Source organism: Pieris brassicae, chromosome 1 (genome assembly GCF_905147105.1).
Source record: "Pieris brassicae chromosome 1, ilPieBrab1.1, whole genome shotgun sequence".
NCBI classification, from domain to species: Eukaryota; Metazoa; Arthropoda; class Insecta; order Lepidoptera; family Pieridae; genus Pieris; species Pieris brassicae.
The window spans coordinates 18,296,664-18,317,506 of record NC_059665.1 but is presented as its reverse complement, the minus strand read 5'-3'; the positions used below and the strand labels follow the sequence as shown (position 1 = coordinate 18,317,506).

Below are 20,843 nucleotides of genomic sequence, written 5' to 3'. Positions count from 1 at the left end.
TTAAAAACTTTAAGTAGGACATTCTATAATAATAAAATAAGAATTGAATTTTTAAACAACCCTATGTTTAAAAAAGATACGTCGAGATAGCGCATTTATTACTCAAAGTAAAGCCAAGAATTCAAGATTATTTTAACAAAAAATTTAATCTAATGTCTTCTTACAAAGGCGGTGTCAGATATATTAATTGCCTTTGTAACGAACAAAAGATATTCCTAAACTACAAAGAGCAGCAGATATTACTTGTCTTTGCTGAATTTAAGAATTTCCTAAGAAATTCATGAAGATTACTTTTATTAACATATATTATAATACATTTTATGGCCTTAAATCTATTCGTTAAAAATAGCCAAAACACCCAAAGTCTCAAGTTGTCAATAAGGCCAGATATTTATCGATATGATACATATTTGTTGGAAGTCATAAACAATATTCGTATTTCAAAGACATAACGAAGCTAAAATTATCATGTCATCCAAATGAATTGAAGGTTTTCATCTCACGTTTAATCTTTTAATCCTAGGGTTGTCAAACAGTGAAAATTATTAAAAATACTCCAAAAACTCGTTTACTATAAAATTTGTATTGGTTTTTTTGTATAAAATGTGAATTTTATTGATTTTAATAGGATGGAAGGGAGTTTACCTTTAATTTTTTCATACAACCCCTTTTGGCAACCCTAATAACATGTGAACTGTGTTGAAAGGTAGCAATTAGTTACAATTTATAAGGCAAACGACATTTGCTGTTAAATGCAATATTCAAAATTTCGTCTGGAGAAAGCCACATTAAATTTAGATGAATTAAATTGAATTAATTTGTTGTGAGAAAACATAATTGAAACGTTGATAAATGTCGAATATTTATTGATATTTTTGGAATATAATTAATTGTAATGTGATGTTACCTAAGTAAAGCTAATCATTCTTTTGTTTTTTGTTTTGTTTGAATTGTTTTTTTAAAACTTTATAACCAAAAGTTAAGATATCTTTATATTTATTAGAAGATATTCTACTTCTAAAATTCAGGGGTCAGCAATTCCATAATCAAGCAAATAAAGCAAGTGTTTAATATTAAAGGATAAACTCCAACCCAAACGAAACCGCAGTCAATAAGTAGTATCACAATTAAATCATAGCGTACCGAACAAGATTATAGTTTAATTATAAGCTAATTTTACTAAATTTTTCAACAGAAATATTAAATTAAAAACGCACAAGGCCGTTTCAAATAATGAGGACAATAACCTAGAAATCTTTACGCTACTTAAGAAATTCTTTGGAGTACTTTGCCGTGGTATAGTGAACTCTTAAGAATGTGTACAAAGTCAAGTAATTTTCATGCAAAAACTTTATACTTTAATTAATTTATCTTAAATATACAGTTCATTTAAACATGATTATTATATTCTTTATTACTATGTACAGGTTAGGTTAAGCTAGTGATTATTTAATTCAATAATTTGTTGCTATAAGTACTACATTCATACCATACTATTTTTTGATAACACTTCAGTACCTTATTTAAAAACATACTTATAAAAAATCAGGTTACATAATTAATTAGGCCACGGGCGGCCTTATCGCTAAGCAACAAAAAGCTAGCACTAAAGTTAGTTAGTGAATTATCAGCGAGTTAGTTAGTTAGTTACAGTAGGAATATAATATTACTTCAGGCTTCCTTTACAAATGTTATTTACTTATAAACTGCACCTATTTATCGCCAATATCTTAGTGCGCACATACATCCTATAATTATTTCTTTCGAAACGCCATAAACACTTAAATCTAACCATATTAACATACTAAGCAATATTTCCATCAAAGTCAACATTCGCGGCCTCTAATTAAAACGGTGTTATAATTAACTAATCACGTTCGTGTGAAACATATTTCTAATGTCCGTACTCATCCGGTCATTAAGTGAAATTTGAAATTTTACAATTAATCAACTTTAAGAGCTTTCCGCTCTAAAAATTATGCCCTTTTATAGGTTATTGTAGCTTACGCAACGAGTACTGGTATGAGTGGAAGCGGCTACCAACCATTACACGTGAAATTGTTTCGTTCCTATACAAAATTATTTTGAATTAAGTATTAGTTATTAGTGTTATTTGGAAATCAAGGAAATAGTGGACATAGTAATGTTTAATACAACCACAGACTTCTTACCGAGACTTCACCGTCTGTATCGTAATAAATTCATATTTCTTTTTGCTGAAATTAATGTAATTTGTTATTACATCAGGGCATTTTTCATATATAAGACTTAAAGTGACCAGTTTTAACAGCAAAACTTAATACCATTATATGAGACATAATTTTTAACTGTTTAAATTGTTACAACCGCTATAAGTATGGCCGAGCGGAAAGCAGCGCCCAATATTTCCTAAGGTTTAGCAATCTTAAATAGAAACGTGATAGGTGAAGGGCTGAGTGCCCAAATTGTAAGTAGAACAAACAGCCGGTAGGCGCAATTATGTATAATTTGCTATACTCAACTGATTTTAGTACTGCACCAACTATTTATTATGTACATTAAAGGTGCTTAGACATTTATCAAAATAAAACATCCTATAGATAAGGCTTTAACTCTGTGATACGAATTTTATGTTAAGAAAAAATTTACATCTCCACCGGACATCAGAACTTTTTCAACAATTTCCAATTATTTATTTTTAATATAAAAAAAACTGTCCTATATAACATCAGCTATGGCGGTTTGGCCGAGGTCTATTGTCATTGACATATAAAGGAAATGCTGCTAGCGCCACTTATTATTATGGTTATTATCATTTTAAAATCTAGACAAGTTAACTGCTGATAAAGGTCTTAGCTCCTAAAAAGGAGACAATATTAAACGTATTTCGGATTCCGTTTCCTTCCGTACCACTAACATCTAATATATTGAAGCTATTACGCAACAAACGTCCAAACTTTCGCGTATTAAAAAATAATAGGATCAATGTTCTAAATCCAAATCGTTTAAACTAAAATATATCGACACTAACGATAGCCGTCATTAAACGGCTGATCAAATATGGACGTGTGAAATGAGACACACTACCGGGTCCATTAAATTTGACAGCTCTTGTACAAGCATCAACGGAATTTGGACTCACATTCATAACACGAAATTATTAGCTTTAATAACAATATTCAAGTATAATAATTGGAATGACTGCGATTTTGTCTGTATGGAATTACGTACGTACGTATAAATTCGTTATCTTCGGCGCATGTAGAGGTATAACCCGGACGTCCTGTGATTCCTGGCTATTGAGCGGTTTGGGACTTCAAACAAGGAGCAATAAAAGGGAAGTGGGAAAATTACATGTTCGTTTATCTTTAGGGACGTTCATTTATTATATTACAATTAATCAAAAAGTCTTCATGGAACTATGCATGCAATTTCAATCAACAAATTCCGAAATCATACTTAACATCGAATATTAAAGCGATAAAATTTTACGTAACTGTATCCATGTAGTTAATCATTCAGTGTACATAACAATTACAGAGATCAAGTAGCGCCGGTCAAACTGACAGCCATTACGAACACCGATAATAATTGACAATGACTAACGCATTTTATTGAACTTTTACACTACTCACGTAAGGTAGACAACACACTGGTGTTTTATTTGAATATCTCATCCTTTCCGGCTCAAGCGCTTAAAGTGCTTATTATATAGTTCTTTTCATAACAAAATCCTTCAATATAACGACGAGTGAAACCATGACGAACAGATAAATACTGGCACCACATTTATAATTGGTTTGACAATTAAAAATCTTTTTGATAAACTAAATTACTTAATTAATATTACTCAATAAGGTGGTTTAAACTTCATATCTAAATTTTTAGTAGTCATACAAATACTGTTAGAGGGACATAAAGGGATTATCTGAGCTATGCAACGACTACAGATAAACAAAACGTTGCATTGCTGGAAGCGAAGAGAATTCAAATGTCTTATGCAAATCCTAATCAAAAAGTTCTTTAACCAATTTCTGTTACAAAAGATGGAAGTTTGGCAATTTTGATTAATTTCGTAGCAAGTTGTGGTGAGTCAGTAAAGATTGCTAATCGCTACTACCTCTATTAGAGTATAAACATGAAAACAAGGATTAGGATGGAGCTGTTGATATAGTACAAAATTTGAGAAAGTTTGGCAAAGTGCTTGGCGTTTGCAAAAAGCAAAAATTATGGAATTTTTGTATTCGGCTCTAATGTTCAAATTTTTCTATAGTCATATAATGTATTTAATACATGTATTTTCTTATATCTTACGAATTTTTATAAACTAATTAAGAGCTTTTGAACATACCTTTCCAGGCATTTGAATGCCTGATTGCTCAACAACAACAAGTCTATAAGAAATTGATAAAAAATATATTTTCAGAAATATCAACCACGTATATAGAAAATTATATATATATGAACATATTACTTGGAATGGGTTATGCACAAACGAACCCAGTGTTAATAAATAATTAAAATAATATTGAATATTAATATTTACAAATGAATACTCATCTTTGCAGACAAAAGCAAGGTGTAAGAGAGGTCAACGTAGACTGGTTGTGTTAAAAGAAAGACGAACCTCTGTATCTAACGTTTCAATCAGCTTTGCGCAATCAAGGGCCAATTTGACGGTGAACCTTTCGAGTTTTATTAGGGTTGCCGACTTTTTAATAAATCACTTTAAGGCTTTATTTAAATAGGATCAGAAGCTTTTATCAAAGCGAAATACTCAGCCTTATTTAAGTTCACAGTTTGACGTTTGGTGCAATTAGATGAAATAATATTGGATATATTTTGCAAAACATAAAGGCCCCATAGCCTTTCATATGCTTTAAGCTCCTTATTTTGTAAGAATTTCCTGTTTTGTTCGTGTTCGTGCATCCACGATTTACGTCAAGTTAAGCACGTTAAGTAGTAAATCAATTAAAAGTCGTAAATAAAGGTTTGATGAATATACATTACCGTAACTATCAGTCATACAGATTATAATGAATACTGGCCTGCGGCAACCCTATTTTCTACTCTCATTAACACGACAGCAGGTGATTAGGGCTATTGTAGGAGATATTTTATTAATTTCTTTGTTAGTTCATTGATGCCTTGTCCGATACGAGATGATTATGTTTCAAATTATATCGCTTGAGTGTTTGTTATTAATATTTTTGAATTAAAAATCAGTTCATACATGAACATGATGTATGTTTGGTTAATACTTGTTTGTGTAAGCATAACGGTTTTGATCTGTTGTAATTGGATTCTGTAAAGATTAAAAGATTTGGTTTTGACAGCTTTACAATAAAGACGATTATGTTAAACATATCCATTTATGGATGTTAACGTAGCTCAAAATTTGGTTTACAATTATAAATTTTATATTAATTAAAAAGATAATTATAAGTTTATAAGTCTGTATTTGGTTCTTTAGTAATACCTATAAATGTTCTTAATATCCATCTTTTTATGGGACAGGAGGCAAACTATCAGGCGGATACTAGCAACACTAGGAGATTTGCAAGTGTCGTGCGAGTTTAGGGTATACGATAAGGAATATAAAAATATAGCCATTCGTTACAATACAAACTCACTATAAGCTACTTAAAAATAGTTCTCATTAAAATAACATAAATAGACACAGGCCTAAATACTTAAAACACTATATTTGACTTTGTGTTTAAAAATAACGATCAAAACATGTACTTACAGATCCGGTTCAACATCCGTATAATGTCCATCGGCATCTACCAGACCCACTCTAATTGTAGGAAGCGTTTCATCTTCGTCATCTTCAATTTCGCCTCTTGCTTCTCTAGCTTCTCTTTCTGCGAGTGCACGAGCTGCGATAACCTGAAATTACCGATATTGTTGACATATCGTTGACATGACATGGAATCTTAATGCAATAGTCACAGGCTATAGCCGTCAAGCAGGTCAGTAAAATCTTAAAGAGGTCCCTTCGAGCAGAATATGAAAGTATTTCAGCCGGGCTACTACTATAACTACCAATAGCGATACCGACAGTAATACCGATTATAATAATGAATTTTAGTACGGCACGATTCTAGCTTTGTTTTTCTTTTGGTCTACTGTCATAGACTCCAGGGACTTTTTCCCTCTCTTATATTTTTCCTTATCTATTTTTTTTTGTATACAATATTCTTTATATTACATAAAATATTATACTCATTCTCGTCTCGCGGGATTAGCTCGGCTACATCGGTTATATTATTATTTACAATATTCATGGCTGCGATATTAGCGCTACGGATTTTGAGAGAACTACAATATCGCTTTCGATATTCGAAATTACAGAGTAAGGGCCATGGTTTCAGTTAAATAGATAACCGGTGGTTCTTGCATACTTTTAAAGACGACATAATAAAATTTAGTGATATAAGTTCCATCATATCACTCAATTAAACATACTAAATGATTCAGGTGACTTTTGAATAGATTTTACAAAGGATATTAGGATTTTTATTTTTATTCGAAACTCAAGTCATAATGTCTTCTTGAGCGTAGTCAAATATATCGAACATCATACAGAAAAAATGGCAGCACTTGAAAGTATATTTAAGTAATATTGTTTGTTATACGAGTATAAGCCTATTAAATATACAAAATAAATGTTTGTGTTTATTATATAAAGTATACCTGTAGTCTTCTCTGCGCTTGCGGTGTGATTTCGACTACTCTTGACCATCTTCTTGATTTTCTCTCGTACTGCCACTTATCACTCAGGGCACATTGCTCATCGTCAGAGTCGTTCTGAAAATATAAAATACTTCATACTCAACCACAATTTATTTAAAAAAAGCGATTGAAATAAGGCCCAATGCAAAATATTTATGTACATTCAAATACACTGAGCTTGTCATATACAACAAACAGCAATATACAACAGCAAATAGATTTGTCCCTTCAATAATAGGTGCATATTTCCTATGAATAACTTAATTAAGTTAAAGCTCAACTTATATTTGTCGGCCTGTTGAAATATCGCCATAGTTCGCATCGTCTCGGCAGTGCCATTGCTCTATTGTGCTAAAACTATTTTCCGTCTAGATTACCTAGATTTTGCGGCACGTGAATGGCATCTACATTTCATATTCAGTATTGTGGATTGTTGGTATATTGAATTGTTTGAAATCCAAGAAATATCGTATAAATGTGATGCAATATAAAATATTATAGGTGTTCTATAATCATTAAAACCCGTTGCAATGTATCTGCGGATGTGTTATTATTTTTATATTTAATATTAAACAACAAGAGAACAATCTTTATGACAAATATTGAACCCTTATACACCCTTTGTGTTATATAGTATATGGTCATTTAATAAAAGTTTGTTTGTGTAAATGTTGGATGCAAAATTTAAATGCATATTAGTGAAATACGATTGTATAACATTTTCGAAATCAGTGAAGAAGAGTTTAAAATTAATCTTCGGCATAGTTTCGGGTCATTGAATAATGTTTGGACATAATTCGCTTAGTTGAAAATCAATCAATTTTGATCCGTTGTTTGCCCCTAGGCACAATAATCAGATTATTATTAACAAGCTTATTCAGAAGCTATCCGAAATGTCATTGGCGTTGAATCAATCCATTAATTAGATAGTTCTTGGACATTGAAGGTCGAGTGGTTTTGTATTGGCGAAATATAGAAAATCGTGGAATTACAAATAGCTTATCTGTTAAGATGTAGATTAAAGATAACATAGGGCCGAATCAATTGCTTATAGAACTTATTAAGCATTAATTAACTCCACTATAACTCTTACAACATTGCGCGTTTACAACATTAAGCGTTTCATAATTCGTGGAATTTGTAGGTATTTTCTTGAAAACATTATCCATCGTCTATTAACTAATCGAAACATAATACTCAGGTTTGAAATTAAAAGCGGTGCAAAAACACGATAATACGTACGATAGCTTGAGCTTAATAAAACTCTTCTGGGAAATCAGTGGGAGGCTAATGAAATCGTGGAAAGACAGCTTGATTGAAGTGACAGCTTACTGCGGTTTAGAAAAACTTCACCAAGACAGGAATTAAAAATTGTATTCCATTGAGCGTCCGTAGTTTTTATTTAGGTGATTTCAATGAATTGAATCTCTTAGGGGAGGGTTTATGAAGTTTGAAATCGGTTTTATCGGTCGCTTTATTTAGTATAGTTATCTGGTTCTTACGTTTTATTAACTCAAGTAATTTCATAACTATAGATTGAGTGCCTTGAGCTTTTCTAATTTTAGTTTGACTAATTATATGTATTGATATTATACATATTAACTTTCATTACAATTCATGAAAATGTCTTAATCGTCTGAAGTTATTTATTAACTAGTTGCAGAAATCTGTTTAATGTAAATACTGTTTATGTTTTTAAGATAGAATACAAAATAAACTTTCCTTTTAAATAACAATTAATTTACAAATAGGTGGACAAAAGCAATATTATTCTCTTGTCAAAGCTTGTTAGCATAAATAAGGCGTGGACTGATCCGTTTAATCTTATTTTTCGCTGAGATCAATTTGTTAGGATGACAAGTCAGATGCAATGATATCATGGATAGTTAGACCCTAAAGGTGTTAATATTTTTTTACGATCACATAGCTACTGGCTATTGCGGCATTGCTAACATACAATAAATATTTTGAAGCCCAAGTTCATTAAGGTAATTCTAATTTTTATATGAAATAAGTTTGATAAACAAAAACTCATTTTTCTAACCTATACCTATAGTAAGCTTAATAATTCAGGATTAGGATAAAAAGTTATAGAAATAAATTTTGTGGATACCGTTATGAATGATAGTCGCAGAACTATATAAATTAGTAAATTACACATACTTTACTTTAAGTTTAAAATAAATATCAATTTCTTATCGACTGTACGTACAGTGCGCCTCAAATGACTCGACGTAATCATGAAATTATTCGAAGGTAATTGCAAAATTAGTATTTAATCCCGTCCGGAGTTCAATGACTTTAGGAATAATGACCCGATGGCAAGTGATGGATTATGTGCTGTTTATTGTTTTTGTCGGCTTGTAGAGGTTTGGTAAGGTACCATCTGTTTTTAATTATTATTGAATTACATTTTCTGAGACGAGTTTTAATTAGGTTCGCGTAGTTTTACGGTCGAATGACCTGTGACATTGAATGTTATGGAAAGTGTTTTTATTTTGTTTTAAGTTTATTAAATTAGTATAGCTTTTTTTCTGTATTAAAGGTACATACATAGGAATTGAGTAAACTTTTCTTATCTAATTTGAGTTACAACATTTTTTAGGATTTCATAAATCACCATTAAGTATGATTTATATTAGTATTTTATTGTCATTTGTTGAACAGGGGCACTGCCAGAATGCGCACAAGTGTATTGCCGGCCATATAAGAATTGTTATACTCGTATCTTGACAGACCCTAAGTCGAATTGGTCCGAAAATACTTCAAATTTATTGTTATTAATGAAACGTTATATTTTGCTCTACGCACACCAACACAAACCTTAATGTCCAGATACTATAGTAGTATTTACATCTTATAAGACATTAAAAGCTTGTTATGTTCTCATTCTTATTTATAAATCTAATAAATTTCCCTCATATGTTACGGGGGTTATCAACGTTGATATTTATAATGAATTGTTACAGTGATTACAGGTCTACAAAGGCCAGCTTTTTTAAAACGCCGTTGACCTCACCTGATTGCCGAAACAATACATTCAAGCCGGCGGCGACAACTTTCAAAGAATTTGAAAATTAACATCTCATCTTATATATCGTTATCGTAAATTATGCAAATAGGGTTTTGTATCGTGATTACCGTCTGAATAACGACCCTGCTGACACCTGAATGTACGTGATAGGCCAGGTGTGGAAAACCTTTCCTTTTGCCGCTAATTTCGCAGATATTAAAGACCATGTTGTAATTATTTCTATTTAGACGGAAGAACAATGTACAAGCGACTCAAAGGTTTTGTTTGAGAATGCTAAGCTTTTGTACAAAATAATTTGTTTAGAAATTTTGTTAATAGCAGCAAATTGTTTCTTTAGGCGATGACCAGAGAATAATCTTAACACTTGAACAAAATGAAACTTTTACTAATACGTATTTTTGAAGTTATTTATGGTACTTATTTTTATAAAACCTAAAGCTCTTTAACGAAAATCTTGTTTTACAGAAAGTTTTAAATTTTATTAGCAACCCTGACAGGTCGTTTAAAATTATTTCTAAATAAACAAAATGATTTCACACTTTCTTTCACAAAATTATAATTTATTGTAAAAGAAAGCGAAAGCGGCCACATCTAAAAACGTAGAATTTATTACCATAGCGAAATTACTGTTTTCGAAAAAATCCAATTCGTTAAAGTCAATAATATATTTATTAATAAAAACTTTTATCTGAACTACTCATCTGTCACTTCTCATAGCGTAAACACAATTCGTCAGAAAGAGACGCAAGAGTATCGAATGGAGTATAAATAAAAGTTTCGATGAACGTACATATAATTCAGAAATTTATTTAAATTTTGTTTTAAAATATTAGTTTCCTTATAATATTGACATAGTTTAATCTTCCAGTAAAGTTATTAACAGCGAAGCTTGACATTTAGGCTACTAGATAGGTTATTACTTCAGAGATTGAACGATGGTGATGCTATTACTTCATTATGGTAAATGGTTGGTCACGCTTGAGATCGGCTTATGGCTATTCACATAGAGCGCGTTCCGTGTTTAGTCGTTGGAAACAAATGCTAAAATAACTTGCCAACGTACTTCTTTTAGATATATGTTTCGTTAACATTTTCATCAGTTCCAATATCACCTATAAAGTATATTAACCCAACTTATACACAAGGCGACTTGCTACGGTAGTGGTACGACATAGTGATATATTTGAACACATCAAATAAAATACATTTATTCGGGATTATTTAATAAGCCCTAAATAGATATTTAAATTTAAAAAAGTCTCTTTTTGAGCATTGGCAATTTTTTTTAAAATAAAGTAGAGAAATTCATTCAATATTAAGTTAGTAACAAAAAGCATTTTTTTAATAACGCATTTGCTAATATTATCCGCATCTCATGTGAATAGCCTTAACCTTTATTGTAGCAATCAAGCTTTAAAATATCGTAATAAATACGTATCAGCGTAATCTGGGAATGTCAGTCGGTTCATAAAACCTCTTTGTTATGCTTATACCAAATAGTTACAATTGTTTTTACTGCGCGTGAGAATTGAGAATGTTTTCTTGTTATAATAGATGTAGTTTTATTTAATAAATTAATCATTTAACACAATTTAATTAGTATAGTTTACTAGTTAAAACAAGTAGTTATTCTTAAATACAAGCATAATTTAAATTTGGAACGCGAGCAATATAAAATATTTATATTTGAATTCGCTTTGGAAAAACATGGCCTTCGTCACGTATACGTCATCTACGATAATCTAACGTAATCAAGAGACAACACAGGGAAGAGAGAATTAATTTTATTAATAGCTCGGGCGTACTCTATCTTAGTCAAAGCTCCAATTCAATTAAGCACAGGTAAATCAATTCACAGTCTACCTGTGATTAATTGTATTTGCCCCTGTCAGAACACCGTACATGCTGTTTGACCAGTGGGTTTACAGGATGCATTCGTAGTGTTAGTTTAGCTAAACAATGCCAATTATATCTGTCTAATACGTGTCTCATATGGGACTAGGATATGCATGAGGCTTTCGGATCGATTCATGACGTCGAACGGGAATCAATCTTAATTACTCATTTCTTCTTCTTCAGATTAGCCACTCTTACAATGTTAAGAGTTTAAATTGCTAGGTAGATACCGAAATATGTAGTCGAAAACAGTCACTCGGCGGCTATGATGCTGTTAAACTACCGTACGTTCTTAACCACTCTTCTAGCTACCAGTCCGTCTCTTTTTTTAAAGTAGAGGGGACCCGAAAAGGCTCGCCTAACCTTAGGTGATACCGCTGCTCACGGACACTCTCTGCCAAAGGGCTCTTTTCTTGAAGGACCCTGAATCGAATTGGTCTCGTTCTTTGCCCATTTAAATTTTGCAAAAATTTCACGTATGAAGTTATAGCGTAATCTTTTTAATCATTTGGGAAAACCGGTCTAATATTTACATTACGATAAAAAAGATCAAATAAGGAAAGCTTTTGTAAATACTTCAAAAGTTACGAAAATTAAATGTGCTTTAAATGTTATTTAATCAAACACGTAATCAATTAAAATAAAGGTAGGCTTTTTAATCAAAGCTTAATGTAATCAATGAAATCGCTTAATAAAAGGTGATTATGTAAAAAGCGATTGAAAACAGAAAGTTGGAATCGATTTCATTCCTATATCAGTTTTCACTGGAAGCGATTACGATTAGTTCATGCTGCGTTTACTACTAGAATTTAATGGTATGGCTGTATAATGTTTATTTTATTAAAGCAGAGGTAGTGAATTTTCACTTTTGTTCATTGAATCAATGTTACTTAAGCCATAATTAGTCCAGATAGCCGAATTGAATTTCAATTTTGCAGAGGCCTTACTACATATTTTGGTAACAAATCTCCGCACCGTCAAATACAGAGTGTATTATACACGCATTCGTATACTCATACATTTACGTAAAGTTGGGGTCTTATACGACTTTTGTGTGATTAGATGTAAAACTAAGACTACGTTTTCATTAAAATTAAATGTTTAAAATATATGCTCCATATACCATGGAATAATTGTAATCTAACGTGGTGAATATCGTTAGATAAATTTTGTTATAGCTATATTTCTGTCATGAATAAAGTTTTATTATTAGTACTGTCTCAGTAAATTTCACTTGAGGTCAAAGTACAAAACATGTCAATATTAACTTATCATATACCAATAATATTATGAATCGAAATATTTACACACTCGGCATTTATAAGTCACCTGATAAATGGTTATGTCAATAATGTTATTTTTTACACAACATCTTATCATGTCTTGATGTTATCAATAGTATCAAAGATAATTTTTTCAACATATTTACATTCTTTCATATTGACATAAGATATTTATGCAATATATCAATCAAATCAAAATCCCAATCCTCTTATACTACAAAAAATATATTAATCTTACAAGGAATATTTTTTTATAAATTAAAAAGCATTTTTAATACACACCTTTAACCATAGTGAATTTACATCATGGCATAAAAATGATACTTGATATTGCTTCAATGATTTACTAAACAAATTCCGATATGACTATTGAAATTCAGAACACACTTTCTTTCTACATTTATTGATTAGATAAAATAATACTAAAGAACCAGTTCTAAGCCAGTGGAAATTACAAGTGTAAACGAAGCATAGAGATGTCATTAAATGTGGAGTTTAGATAGCAAAGCCGTAAATGTACAATTTTATTCCATTTATCTGCGAGCTTTTAGCAAATGTTTGCGATCATTGAGTGCTAAAGAAACTTGCTAACGAGTATTGTGAAGTATTGAATTTGTTTTAATGAAATGCTTCAATTATGTCCTCTATTTTTCGCATCGTACGTAATACGTAGAAGTTTTTGAAGGATTTACGTTAATTGTATTATTTGATTTACCTTTTCAACGACACCCACAGTTATTATAAAAACTTTTCGTTCAAACAAAATACGATGACACTACTTATTTCTCTTCTCTTTCCGCCAAATTGTGCTTACGTCACGTTGGTTTGAATACAATCTTTAGAATGATGACGTCAGCTTTGATTTTAATAAATATTTATTTATTTACACTTTTTTACACTACAATATAAAAAAATAACATAATTAAATCAAAAGGAGGGCAACTGGCGGCCTTATCGATTACGAGCGATCTCTTCCAAGCAACCACTGTGAGTAAAGAAAAACGATTACTTTTACTTATATGAAATTTGTCATTTTACTTACCGATCTCTTTTGATGGTGATGATGCTCCAATTTCATGTTGGCGCATCTGTTGAGTGCAGTTAGGCGCCTGAAGAGACTCTGCAGAGAGTCTGCATCTAGGAAGGGGTGGTCGTTTTGAACACCTGAGACGTCGATTGGGAATTGGAGGTCTGGAAAAAAAGATTTTTTTAAAATATACAATTGACATTATATATATATTATATATATATTGTATATTATAATATACAACAATAAATAATATTTGGACAATATCAACGCCGCTATATAACAACCGCTTCGAAACTTTGATGTGTTTGATGTGATAAGTTCCCTCGTGCGTTATTTGAATACTACGCAAAAATTGTTAGTAGTTCAACTACCACCCCTACACCTAAGCCGTTTACATATTGGTACATATGTTTTGAAAATGGTAAACAATGTTCAGCTTAATTATTTTTATAAGGTAGGATGTAGGGTTGATTACGATTACCGAAAAACGCGCCTAATACAATCAATACAACTAACTTTCAGTACCTACTGACAATATGAAAATATTGTTTTCCATGTGAATTGGACCGAGGACGAGGTTTAATATGGCAAGTGATGTACTAGCCTCGAGTAGTATTAGTTAATTACTTCTTTACATAATGGAAACGTAACCAGTTTTGCATAGTATCTAGCGTAAAATTTCCATAAAGAATATTTATAGTTGGAATTAAGAAAAACAGAATATTAATTTTATATTTACGTGGTAAGAAAGTCTGTATTTTATATTAGTGATTTGAACACACGAAATTAGGGATGAGACGTGCATGCTTACCCACTAACACTTTGCACTGCTGTAATAATTGTAAGACTATGCGAAAACCGCATGTAGCTTGAAAATAACTAGCATCCGTTTGTACTAAACATCAGAGCTTCCTAAACAGTTGCCCAACTTAATAATGGCACTCTTTGACATAAACTAATTAGGCTACGTCGAAATTGGGTTCAACAACAACAATCTTGTGGGTGTAAACCTGATTTGCAATCGGGATGTTGCCTGGAATTAGGTTTATGCAAACGACTAAAACTTAGTGTTCTGTAGCGCTCAGTACCATTAAAATAGCTATACTAAAATTGTATGATATTTTACGACATCAGTTTTTCAAGGGGACTAATTTATATTTAGTTTTTTTACATGATAAAAGCCAATATTTTAAGAAAACTAAAAGTGTTATACAATTAATAATTAGTGTTATAACAAGTAGCAATCTTGTATAACCCAATTTCTGTCCCTATTATAACGTGGTATTTCCCCCTCTAACGCCGATATTTCTCAAGTTATTCCTCATTTATAATAAGTTATCAAATCCTTAATATTATAAAATATATTAAATTCGTGTTACTAGTTTTTGAATTGTTCAAATAAAACCATATGAGAATACTCCTACAACGCCCGGGTCTACCGCGTTATAGGTGTGTACATAGCAAAAAGGTTGTTTCCGGCATTCGTGACAATTGTCCGGAACGTACCTACAGTTTCTTAAACTCTTCAAGCAAGTATGCGCTTTCCGTTTCGTTAGATAAATCCCTACGAACTTCGGGGTCAATATGAAATTTATAAATGACGTTTTAAAAAGATCAAAGTTCATTTGCACGCGAATTTCAAATATTTTGTTTAGATCTTATAATAAAGAAAATACTCGATCAGAAAAGTTGAGAACCGTTTTAGATAAGGAGGAAGTAAATTGTTTGAATTTATTAGCTTAGTGAATAGACAACAAGACTTTTAATAAAAAATAAAAATAAATAAAAAAATATGTTTATTATGGAATATTAGACACAAGTATCACATCCGAGAAAAAGCCGGCGTAAAAAACTCTTGGTACACTTTTAAAATAGCAAATCATCAAACAACACTTATTTTAAAACGCAAATTAATTAGAAGTAGCCTGTCTAGGACTAGACCTTTCATCAACTAGATAATCGTTAACTTTGTAGTAAGCCTTTTTACACAGCTTTTCTTTAATACATTCCTTAAATTTATTAAAAGGCAGACATAAAAGAGCCTCGGGGATTTTATTAAAGAAGAGTATCCCTTATCCCAAAATTACTAAAGAATTACTAACTTTAGATAGTCTAGTAGGGGGAAATTACAGCCTGCGTTTGTTCCGAGTATAAAAATTGTTCGTATGTTCTATTCTAGTAATCTTATCACTATTTTTGTATACATACATAGTATTTTCGTAAATATATTGCGAGGGAAAGGTAAGTATATCAATTTTCTTGAATTGATTTCTCATAGATTCCCTACATTTTAAATTATAGATTGCATGAATAGCCCTTTTCTGCAGGATGAAAATAGTTTCGGCATCAGCAGCATGACCCCATTATAATAAGCCATAAGTCATTAAGTTGTGAAAGTAACTAAAATAAACAAGTCTAGCTGTATATACATCAGCTAGTGAGCGAATTCTTCGCGAATCCGTTAATATGAGGGGACCACTGAAGTTTTGAATCCATGGTGATTCCAAGAAATACAGTTGTATCATCAAGATTCAATTCCTCAACATTTATAATTGGTCTAGTATCCATAACCCTTGCATTTTTAGTAACGTGTTTGTTGTTAATTAAGTATAGACAAAAGATAATAAGACTATAAAAAACTGGCTAATTATGTTATTCTAGTAGGTACAATCTTCTACAAGCTTGTTGTAAGAGGGCAGTGTTTGCGAATACTACGAGTATACTTTCGAACCCAAGCTGTACATTAATTGTCCACCATTGTGAGTACACGCTATTGACAGTTTCAGAGTACCGGCGCTTGCAAGTCTCAGTATCAATATGGCATACACTGTCACTTGGCTCGTCGTTAGGGCAAAAACTATAATAAATTCGGAATGTTTTATTTTAAGTATAAATATATAACATATCACTATACTATGGTAAGGTTTTTGTTTTCGTATTGAACAAATGCTATACCGCTATAAATAGCCAAAAATATAGACGTAATATGCAGTAAATATATTTCACAAAAAACTCGCCCAACACGATGTATTAAGTAAGTTTAATACTGTCATCACATGGACATTGTTTAATAGCAATACAATAATGTCACTCCTAAAACCCTCATACATCATCTTCACAATACCAGGGACATTACATTGTGTTATTGTACAATGCTGGACATGTTTATCTATTGGTCTAAAGTTAAATGTAATACAAATATGCTATATAAGTTGCAAATTTTAATAAAATAAAAGAAAAAATATTTTAATTACACGAAGACATTCATTCATTCACTGGTAAAAATTGTATAATACACGCAAAGACTTGGTTTTAAGAATGTAATAGGTATGTACTTTATTATTTTTTATTAAAAAGGAATCGCCTTTATATATATATATATATAAAGGCGATTCTTGTATAACTTGTATGTATACTTTTTTCCTAAAAAATACGTCTATGAAATTTCAGATTGTGTCCAATAAAAGTTCTTTGATGTGTTCTTTGAATACCCTATCATTGTTACACCACTTATTATTAATTCGAACTAGAAAGAAAATTTAACAAAATTCGCTACTCAAATAATTGTTATTTCCAGTATTGTGGTTAATACAAAATAATTGGGTAACTCCAGTAGAGAATTGTTGCGGTTTACCACAATAAATTAATTGAAGTTTAATTTATTCGCAAGATTAAGCTTTAAAATCTCCATAATTAACGAAAGCTCCATAAATAAATATTTATTCAGGCGCTTTAGTAACTGTGACTTTTAATATCGTTGTTACTCGGATATTTTATGTAGTAATTGTAAATATTTTATTTTCATCGTGTATATCATATGTATATTTTTATTATCATTCTTTTGATCTCTTAATATTCACAATAATTAAGCTTATTGAGGAGTCGTAATTATGTAAGAAACTTAAAACATTTTAAAAGCTTAATATTTTCAGAACACGTTTATGAAAAGCAAGCGATATACATATTTATATAAATAAATAACTTATTTATATAAAAATAATATATAAATAAAGGGCGAGTCTAATTTCGTAGCACCGCTACGAAGTGAGCTGATATTTACATGCGTAAATATGTCTACACGATTATTGTAATATATTTTAAATATAATTAAAGAAATAGAATTTCTCTCATGAGCGAATAGCCATTTCACCGAATTACATAAGTTTAAATATGTTTTCACTGTATGTAATGTACTATAGACATACACAGTATACTGAGTCAAATATTTTTTGATATAATTCAGTTAAAGCTAATAAAAAATATTTTATATAGTTTCTGCATAGAATAAAAACAAAGCAAGCAAAAATTGAGTCGACATGTTAATTTCCTCGATGTCACGGTTGAAAGCCTTCTAATTAGTGAACAGCGTACATATGTATTGATTTGATCCATTTCACAAGCCCTATATTTTTCAATAGCCTACTTTATACACGTAGGCAATTGCTTTCTAATAATGTACTTTAGATTTTTATTTAATAAAGACAGCTTTTATTTATATAAACATATTTATAATATACTATTATAAAATACATACATATTTTATAATAGTATTTATAATATACTATTATAAAATATGTATGTAGGCATAAACTTTGCAAAGAGAGTATAAAAGTGTAACATCAATTATTTTTTTATATCCTATAGAAATAGCTACCCTGTAGTTATGGCCAGAACAGTTCAATGGTTCTGTTTCGTTTTTTTATTTAATCAGATGCAGTGACAGTGAGGCCGTCATTGAGAAGTTTACTTGTGCTAATAGTAAAAAAATATTTTCAATTAATTTACCATATGTAAGACGAAGTACAAAAGTGCAGTTTTTAAACTTAATAAACTACTATCGTTAGTGATAAATTCATATTATAAGAAGTCTGGCACATTAAATATATGTTGCAAAATTTATTGGAACTTCAACCCTCAAATTGTCAGAATTTAGTATTATCTTCTTTCAGTCAACGACATCTCTTCGCATGGTCTATACTCTATGAAGCATATAATTCTAGTTGCAGGGTTGGGCAAAATAATTTGTATAGGTATATGGAAATAATAGGAAAGAATTACTTTTAATACAATTATAGTACCAATTAAACGCATCGGTATTGCAGTAACATTTTATTAAAGCAATAATAAAATTTAATCTATACGGATATACGAACGAACACAGACATTGTGTTCAGTTTACGCGTCATAATAATATTCACACATATTAGGTAGGTTAGGGAACATTAAAATAAAATTTTCAATACAAGCCAATAAAGTGTTTTAATAACACCATAAATTTGTTAGGTTTTGTAATTTGTGTAAATGTTATAAAAGTGTCTCGTAGCTGTACATCAGCCCTGCCATTTTTGTCCCTGAAACTTTTAAATGAAAGTAACTTCTTTCGTTCAACACCGAAGTTTGATTCAATTTCAGAAAAATAAAGATTTAACTTGCCTAACATTCAAACATTTCACACATACGTTTTATGGAATATTTCTATGTAAAATGGGAACCACGGGTCATTCAAGGTACAAGCGTATATTGAATTATACATACATCACAATGATACAAAACAAAGTGATTTACAACCAAAATTTATACGATTTTTTTGCGAGGCGTGAATAGATTTGACCGTATGAAAAGTGTGCTATTAAGAGCAATCTTTAGAAAACACGGATTTACAAGCGTTATGGCGTAAAATAACTTGTGAATAAATAAACAATTCATAATTTAAAATACTTTTGTAAGTCACGTGACACAAAACGGTCACAGATAAGTCAAATCGACGATGACATAGCATGCTTGTAAAAAATATGTTTTCTCCTGTCTAATTCACATACCGTCATTGAGTTTAATTTAAGACTGCTGTGATCGAACATTTGTGTAAGAATGATTCTTAACACCTAAAAAACTTGACGTTTGTTTGGTAAATGTATCTTACGTCATAGGAATTGGTGCGACGCCATCTTGCCTATAGAAGCGTTGTTGCGGTTTCTTAAAATTATTATTGAATTATAAAGTGTGAATATGAATTTTTAAAGCTCATAACGATTAATGAACTTTGTTATTTTAATCGTGTAAATTAGCCTATTTTTCTATAATAAATAAGGGGGTCGTCTAAATAATGACAGCTTCTAAATTATATTAAATAAATTTCCAATCGTACGTTTATTAAAACGTTCGGCTAGTTCATATTGCGTTGAAACACGACAAAGGCTTTTTCAAAAACTTTATGAAAATCTATTTTCACCCGTATTTCTGGTTTTCCAATTACCCACTCCACAGTGCAAAAACTATTAGTTTATGACATTCACTTTGAAAATCAATACGCGAAAGCAAATACGAACATTGTTTTAAACATTCAAACATTTTACACCATAACAAATTTCGGAGGCTTTTTTCACAAAAGTATTCGCTTTAAAAATATTTTTATTTTTTGCCTTTAATGTTCTGTAATTAGTGATTATTTTAGCTTCGGAAAGGAACGGGTATCTCGCTCATCCATGGTAACAAATGGCAATAACGTTTTATTCGTATAGAATATTTATATTAAAAACCAATGCACGAAAGGAGAAAATATCGAGAGCTGTTCTACATAGATTTTCTTTTCTTATTGCTATGTTACTTTTGAGAGTTTTAGACTAATAAAACATTTTATTTGTAGAGTTTATTGTAATTCATTAAAAATATCCTCATAACAGTTCACTGTTGAAGATAATGGACGATATTTGTACAAAAGTCGAGCAAAGGTCAAGCTCATAATAATATTGTTACATTACACTTTAATATTTGTTTGTTAATAAAATTAAAGACCATTAACAAAATATTATATTACTTTGATGTCATAATAGCATTTAAATCGAAAACGTTTTTGATGTAAATTAATAAAAAAAACCTATAGTAG

The 20,843-nt window shown here is 30.7% G+C and overlaps 1 protein-coding gene across 6 annotated transcripts in view; it reads right to left on the bottom strand.

Moving 5' to 3' along the window:
* The window catches only part of LOC123711131 (rho GTPase-activating protein 7), a 181,854-nt gene that overhangs the window by 12,222 nt on the left and 148,789 nt on the right, over positions 1–20,843 (bottom strand). For all 6 annotated transcript variants that reach the window (XM_045663570.1, XM_045663552.1, XM_045663562.1 and 3 more), the window contains 3 exons: positions 13,973–14,121; positions 6,679–6,792; positions 5,729–5,871 (listed from right to left, as the gene is read on the bottom strand). In XM_045663570.1, coding sequence (XP_045519526.1) covers positions 5,729–5,871; positions 6,679–6,792; positions 13,973–14,121 — 406 coding nt within the window. The remainder of the gene's footprint in view (positions 1–5,728; positions 5,872–6,678; positions 6,793–13,972; positions 14,122–20,843) is intronic.